At 26.9% G+C, this 8,252-nt stretch overlaps 1 protein-coding gene across 1 annotated transcript; it reads right to left on the reverse strand.

The window, feature by feature from the left end:
* Window positions 1–2,183: 2,183 nt before the first annotated feature.
* Window positions 2,184–5,336, reverse strand: LOC131179196 (pectinesterase-like). The gene is made up of 2 exons (XM_058145298.1): window positions 4,346–5,336; window positions 2,184–3,089 (listed from the first exon to the last, which is right to left on the reverse strand). Exons 1-2 carry the CDS (start codon window positions 5,322–5,324, stop codon window positions 2,401–2,403), a joined length of 1,668 nt encoding a protein of 555 aa, XP_058001281.1. The 5' UTR covers window positions 5,325–5,336; the 3' UTR covers window positions 2,184–2,400.
* Window positions 5,337–8,252: the final 2,916 nt, after the last annotated feature.

The raw sequence follows: 8,252 nt of genomic DNA on the forward strand, positions 1-8,252 counted from the left end.
GTCGCCTGAGGTTTATGATGGTCATAACATGGGCTTGGTCTTTAGACTTGGGGCCAAACAATTATCCTTTTTTTTTTTGGGGTGATACATTTAATTTAGTCTTTATATTTATTGAAAAAATTTAATTTAGTTTATTTTTAATTTTTTATTTAATTTAATTTAAAATTTTTAATTTTATTTTAATTTAATTTAAAAAATTAAAATATATAAACTAAATTTTTTGATTTTTTTACTTAAATTAAAAAGTTTAATTTTTTAATTTTTAATTTATTAATTTAAGCTAAAAAATTTAAAAAGTTAATTTCTTAATTTTTTTTATTTTGAGTTAAATTAAATTTTAATTAAAATAAAATTGAAAAAAAAATAAAAATAGTACATTCAAGGAGATGTGTCTAATCGCTTTGGACACATGGTGAAATTTAAATGGGTTCTGTATTTATTCTTGTGTACGAATCTCTTTCTATTCCTTCTGTCATACAAGCCTAACTAGATAATTATTATCAGTATTATCATCACTAGTTAATATATATAAATATATATATATATAATATGTGGATAAATATATATATATAATATGTGGATCATATTGTAGAATGTCCTAGCAAAGAACAGATTGGAATTGCTGATGAGGGGCACACAACTTTTGATATGTAGTTATTCAAATTAAGATTAGTGGTCCCTTGATGCCTCGTATTGCCTATGGGTACGCGTACATCTAACTTCTTAATTTAGACCTCTTAACCAACTCTCTAATTCCAGCACCCCAAAGTTTTAATTTGCCGTAACACCCACGCAAAGGCTTATATTAATCAAGTAATATTTATTTAATATTTAATTATATATAATTTATCCATATATCTTAATTTCGAAATAAGACTTTATCGTCCATGCACTAAAGACATCTCTCTTGAAAGGTGTCGTTCATACGTGGTATTACTTTTGAATAGTTGAAATTATTTTTTTGAATAAAAGTATTAATTTAATTATTATTATAAAAAGAATATAAAAAATTATTTTATTATTTTAATACTCTTATGATTAAAATTTATTAAATTTAATTTTAAATTATTTTTTAATATTATCTAATTAGTATATTTTAAAAAATAATTTTTTCACAGTTTTAACAATAATATCAAATAGATTTGTCTCACATCAACTATAATCCACAAAATGAACTTCTCAATAATTTAATTTCAATTCAAATATTAACCAAATATTTAATTTTTGGCTAATGATGTAATATATTATAAGTTTTGTGTGCTTTTTTTTTTTAATTATAATCATAATTATTAAAATTGAATGGATTCATTATGATTTTGAATTATTTGGACTAACACTGCCTTTTGTACAAGGATGACATGCACAAATATAAATTAATACTATTACTAGCTTAACACACATCGCACTAAATAATAATAATAATAATGATAATAATAATAAAATTGAACCTTCCTCAAAAGTTATAAAGTTCTGATTGCAAATTGATGGATAATTTTTATTAAGCGTCTTTCAACCTATATTTTAATTTTGCATCTTAATTTTAATTTATTATTAAAAAAATTTTTTAATTTTAATTTTATATCATAAAAAATCTTTTTAACTTTCAATATTAGATTTTTATATTAAAAAAACCTTCTAATTTATAATGTGTTATATACAAATACAATTTCAACACTTTTTGAAAAAAGTAAGTATATTATTGTGATAACATTGATATTTTTGTAATAGGTTCATATAGTAGTTTAAATGATCAATGTCTTTTAAATATTAGAGAAAATGAAATAAAAAAGGTAATTTCATTATTTTTTTAATTTCAAAACCTTAGATAGATAAAATTAAAGTTTAAAAATTTTTTAATAATAAATTAAAATTAAAGAATAAAAATGAAATATAAATAAAATTCACTATAAAAATTACCCCAAATTAACATATAGCCAAAAACAAATAATTTCTCACATAATTATGGTGGAATTCTCAAAAGCCGGAGGAAAAATCCATGTTGCTTTTCTCTCTTTTACTGAGTTTTAATTTTATATTTTGGTGAGGTGACAATATTATGGTCAATTTCCTCCATATATTAATGTAATAATTCTAAATTACAAACTATAATTCAGTGATATTAAAATTTTTAAAATTATAAAATCTTAAATTTGACCAATCTCAAGTCGATTATAAAAAAGAAATAACAACAAAAAATAAATAGACACTTTCATTATTAAAGAAAAGAAGATGAAACACATGATGAAGCTTTATTCACAAACCTATAAAAAAATAATACATAAAACGCACAAATGCATCGACAGACTTAGCCTGCTGATAGATGCACTTATCAGCTTGGTCTTCCATGCCCACAACTTTTAGATACTGCTATAAGATTGCCCTGCAATAACATATAATTAATTAACCAATTAGTCCAGAATCAAAAGACACCCCAGTAGAAGGCAACCACGAATTTCCATCAATGAAACTGCCGACGGTGAACGTTTCAGCGGCTGCCGCGGGGATATTGCCGCGATATCCAGGCCAGTGGACCCTACCGGAAGTTGAAGCTCCAGGGCCTGAGTTCATATATTCCCCGTAATAAAGTGTGCTAAGGGCAAAACTGCCAGACCATGGATACCATCCAGCAGGATTAATAGAGCCATCAATATAGGATTGCATAATAACAGTTCTGGAATATTTCTTCCAAGGTCTTCCAAGATAAGTGATCTTGGAACCTGAAAGGTCTGATGCTGCTCCTATCTTGCAATTGTGTATGGAAATACCTGTGTTCTGATTTGGATCAGTGCGACCTTGAGCTGTGACATAGTTCCTAGAGCCTGAAGAAGGTTTTCTGGCAAAAATGTTACAGTTCTGAAAAACAACAGCAGAATTTCCAAATATGAAATCTACTGTCCCATAAATGTCTGTATCTCTGTAGAATTGGCGCTTGGAGAGGGTGAAGAGTGTGTCTTGATAGCCTTCAATTGAGCACTGATATATTACTGATCTATCTGACCCAACTCGAAGGGCAACTGCTTGATGCTTCTCTGGACCCGCACTGTTTACAAATGTTATGCCTCGAGCCATGAATCCATCTCCCATGGCACCTGAAACAGTCAAATTAATTTTTTTTATTTTCTAAAATTAAAATTTTCCAAATATTTTTTAATTCCTAAGTTAAATTAAATTCATCGATACCCTTAATTACCCTTTTTATGTTTATTTCTATATAGAAACTATTTTCAAAATATTTGTTCTTTCAGAAGTTCTGAATAACCCCTGATTAATCCAAGATTGTATGAAGGACAATTGATAAAAACAAAAATTAATGAGCATTGATATATATATAGAAGCCAAAAAGAATTTCGAAATTAAAAAATGATAAAAACAAAATTAATGCCTATTGATATAAGGCAACAAGAGCTGAACTGTTGCTATTATAGCAAGGGCCTACTATAGAAGAAATAGAACCATTTGACATGACTGAAATTTCCAAAAATCAACAATATTGGATATGGCGTTACATATAGTACGTGGAAGGACGTTACTTGGAAGCCCCACCATTACATAGATATCTTTCAAAAAATATTAATATTTTATAATTTTAGATAAAATTTATTATATTTTTTAATAAGACTAAATTCATTAATGATTTAATTTAAATTCAGTCATATGGTCTGATTTAAACTGAAAATAAGAATCGAGGCTAGACCGAATCAAAGTTTTATAGGTTTAAATCAAAATTCTACTTTGTTTCTTCTTTTAAATTTAATTGAAATCAAATTGATTAAATTAAATTTAATTAAAATCGAATTGATTAAATTTAAGTCAGTATTTTTTAAAAATTTCTCTTAATATTAACCTAAGCAAGATTTCCCGTTTTTCAGTTTAAAAATCTGAGTCCTAGATTTGCAGTACAAATTTACTTATATATATATATATATATATATATATTATCCACTACTGATAATAATAAATAAATGAATGAATAGAAACGAACATATATAAGCTACTTCAAGATGATTGAACCCAACGGTTTAATATGGGTGGGATGTGATTTATGAAAAGAGAAGACATATTGTCTCTCCTCAAATGGACTCTAACAAAAAAAAAAAAAAAAAAGATAATAAGGTTATCCTTTGTCATTTTATTTTTTGGTCCCTCCACAAAGTGATTAGTTTTTAAGAAGGATACATTTATCTAATGAAATCGTGAGACTTATTTTAATTAATAATTATAATAAAATTATTATTATATATATATATATGTAATATAATTTTTGTTTTGTGCTTGTTTTGATAATGTAAATGTAAAATAAATATTCAATAACAAGAAAAATAAAAGTGAAATTTATAATACTCACCAACCGTAGCAGATTCGTAAGTTGACGATCCGTCGGCAGCGTTTCTACTACCAACAATGACCGTTTTGCCCTTCCCATCACCAACTAACATAACGTTCTTCTGCTTCGTAGGAAAATTGAGATTCTCCTTATAAGTGCCTGCTTTTATGTAAATTACATTTTTGCCCCCAGCGGCCAAAGAACCCAACACCCCAATTGCTTCTGCTATGGTCTTATGCGTTCCGCTCCCATCCTTGGCTACCACCGCTTGGGGTTTTATCTCCCCTAACGGAGCTTCTAGAAGCTTCCGCTCTGACGCCGACACCCAACTCGGAAACCCACTCCCGGACAACAGTTTCCGGCCACCACGGCTACTAGGGTTAAATTTGTTATTGGCATCTTCTGTCCCATAATGGGACACATAAATTGCCAAGGAATTGCTTATGTGGTGACTTAAATTTCTTGCCGTGGAAACCATTACACCTTTTTCTTCACTAATCTTAATATTTTGAAGGCTTTCAATGCATGTTTCTTGATTGGTAAGTGCAGCACTAAGCCATGTTTGGACATCACTGTGGCTACGGATAAGGTTGTTCTTGCGGTTGATAACATTAGAGAGTTGGTCTAAGGTATCATCAAGAAGCTCAATACAATCACTCATGGCACCAGTAGGAGCCAGATGGGTCTGGGCATTACTGTGAGCAGAGGGACTAAGAACAGAGGCGAGGTCTAGAGCCGAATGAGCTTGTTTCAAGGTGTAGTGAACAGAGAGATCAAACAGCTCTTGTGGGGTTGTTGGGAGAGCAGTGGTTTTCAGTGAAACAAGGAAAGATTCACAAGCAGCTTTGTAAAAAGTGGCTTTACAGGCAGAGGAAATGGATGGTTCAGTGGCTGCTAGAGTAGCCACGCAGAAGAGTTTGATCATAAAGAATAAAGTAAGGGGAATTGAGCATTTTTTGCTCCTGAGCTTTGCATGGGAGAAGCTTGCCATTGTGCACATGTGGCTCTGTGCATGGATGCATAGTTCGACTCCCTAATCCATATATATAGGAGATTCTGCATCAAAAATATTTAAAATGAAAAGATAATATATTTGATTAAAATTCTCGATACCTATCCTACATTATGAAATAGATTATTAATTATTGAATTATGTAATTATTGGTAGTGAAATTTTATTATTTATTCATTTATTTCTATTGTTAGTAATTTTTTTAATTGAAAAAAATTAACAAAGTTGGTTTGTTGATGTCGCACAGACTGGATGAATAATCAGCATTGCTACTATTTTTTTTTCTTCTTTTTAGTATGATTGGCTTCGACTAGAACTTGAATCCCAGACACAAGAGACTATTATATTTTCTTTTACTTACTATGTATTAAATCTACCCATTCGGTATATGCAATTTATATTTTATTTTACGATTTACAAAAAATTAATTTTTTTGATATTTATGATTATCATTTTAAATAATTTCATTATTCAAGTAGGTCTTACTACTGCACTCAATGCTTAGTTGATATTAGGTGTAATTTCTTTTCGTAGTCATTGTATCATAAACTTTCATATGTATATTCTAGATCAGTACGTACATAAAAAGGGAAAAGAAAAGAAAAAAAGAGAAAATTTTATTCATGGAAAGCTTTGTGAAGGAAAGCAATAGATGTGCATGTACACACGCTTGCATATAAATATATGAATAGAATACACATTAATTATATCATATAATTAATTTTTCTGGCTAGACTTAAATTGACTAAATTATGTATCTTTCATTAAGCAATAAAAATTGTCTTCTTTCGCTTTAAAGATAAAGAATCAATTAGTTAATAGTTATGATATTGCCCCCATATATATAATGGCAAAAATTTCAATTGTTTTCAACTTCTTCCATACTACTATCAATTAATTATTTGAAAATTATTAAGAATCCTAACATTTGAAAACATAAATGGTGTGTTTTATTAAATTACAATGGGAAAAATTTTGTTTCTTCAAAAAAAAAAAAAAAAAATTATTATTATTATTATTATATCTCACAACCTATTAATTTGGTTATCTCTATTTTTTTAATTTTCCTTTTAAAATTAATAAAATTATTTTTTATGTAATTCAATTCAATTATTTTTTTTAATTCTCATATTTAGAAATCTAATAGGTGAAAAAATTTAATTCTTTTTCACTTAAAAAAATTATTTTAAAAGAAATAAAATAAAATTAAAAATAATATAATTGTGCGAGAATTAAATTAATTTTTTACAAATGATTTTTCTAAGCAAAGTTGAAAAAAATAATGGAACTTGTATTAGATTTATAAAATCATCGGCTTCTTTTCTTTTTATTAAATGAGAAATCCCAAATAGTTATTTCATTAAATATCAAATAAATTAAATTTTATTCAAAATTAGGATTTTTTTTTTATCTAAGTTCGATTTATTATGAATCTAAGACATATAATATATAGTAACATCCACTTATTAAATATATAAATGTATCTTGAGTTCATAATGAACTGGATCTATCTAAGAATTTCTCTAAAATTAAAATACATAATTAATTAATTAATTAATTAATTAAAAAGTAAGTAATTAAGAGGTTTACTAAGGAAGGATATATATGATGATATTGGTGGCCTCAAAAGCTTCTGCAGTTGTTGTTTAGCATAAGCAATTTCTAATAACATACAAAGAGCCATATAATAAAGTTGCTTCACTACCGTTTCAACAGAAACCACATCATTATATCTCGTCAAGATTTTCAAGAATAATTAATGCACTTAACATGAATTTTTATTATTTTTTTAATTATTCCATGAAGAATAATGCCATTAGAAAGTTGTAATAAATTGACCAAAGAGCCAATTATCAATAGTGGAAAAATATATAAAGTAGATTGGAAAATAAATAAATTTGATTAGAAAAGCTAACCACTCTTTTAGGCCACAAACCTACAAAGAGAAAACATCCATATGGGGTCATAGTGTGGGCCAATATTATGTGCTACTTGCAATATTCTACTTTTCCAGCCAGCTGTCACTGAAATTAAATTATTCTAATTATCTAGATCATATTATCGTATATTTAATATATAAATATATAAAATTTATATATTTAATAAAATAAATTTTTACTTAGATTTAATCCAACACAAATTTAAAAGTATAAATATATGAAATTCATCTATTTAATAAGTAAAAAAAAATTTTTTAATAGGTGAATCATATCATACATCTTATATTTTGAATCGATAATAATGAACTGAGTCTAACAAGAAAAATCATATCTTTCAATATTAATCATCAAGGTATCATTCTTCTGTCTCTGTGAAGCCTTTCAAAAATTAAACCCTTTTCTACTTTTCATTGGTTGGCTTTTCAATTTCTGGTTGATTGTTATTTGTTAAGCAATATCAACCATTCATGCATCTTAATTAATTAATTAATTATTGTGTAGTTGATAAGCTAGTCTACGAAGCTGAATCTATTGGTCCTAGGTGATACCTCTGTTTATTTTTCTTTTTTTTTTTAATTTTTATTTTAATAAATAAATAAATAAATTATTCCCTTTAAAAACCTTTTTTTTTCTTTTTTATTTTTCTCATTTTTTGATTCTCCTTTGAGTGCAACCTTTTCTTTCTTTTTCATTATTTTTTAAACTCTTAAATCTATATATGTTTAGAACAGATTTTTAGTATATCTCTTTAGATCTATCATTATTGTTAGATTTTGAATAAATAAATATTGAGATTTGCCTTTCATCTTGATTTTTTATGATGTTTCATCTTATTTAATAGAGTTATTATGTATTTTTATTATTAAAATATTTTATTTTTTATAAAAGAATAGTAATTATCTAATGAAATTCATAAAAAAATATAAAATCGAAAAATAGAGTGCGCAACCAACTAATTGATTAACAATCTGCATGC

The sequence above is a fragment of the Hevea brasiliensis genome, chromosome 1 (genome assembly GCF_030052815.1).
Source record: "Hevea brasiliensis isolate MT/VB/25A 57/8 chromosome 1, ASM3005281v1, whole genome shotgun sequence".
In the NCBI taxonomy this organism is placed as follows: domain Eukaryota; kingdom Viridiplantae; phylum Streptophyta; class Magnoliopsida; order Malpighiales; family Euphorbiaceae; genus Hevea; species Hevea brasiliensis.

Excerpts from the sequence above, each read along its gene's own strand:
- LOC131179196 (XM_058145298.1), bottom strand. The coding sequence starts at position 5,324 with ATGTGCACAATGGCAAGCTTCTCCCATGCAAAGCTCAGGAGCAAAAAA. Across the intron at positions 3,090-4,345 it reads TTACGAATCTGCTACGGTTG|GTGCCATGGGAGATGGATTC; the intron begins GTGAGTATTATA and ends TGACTGTTTCAG.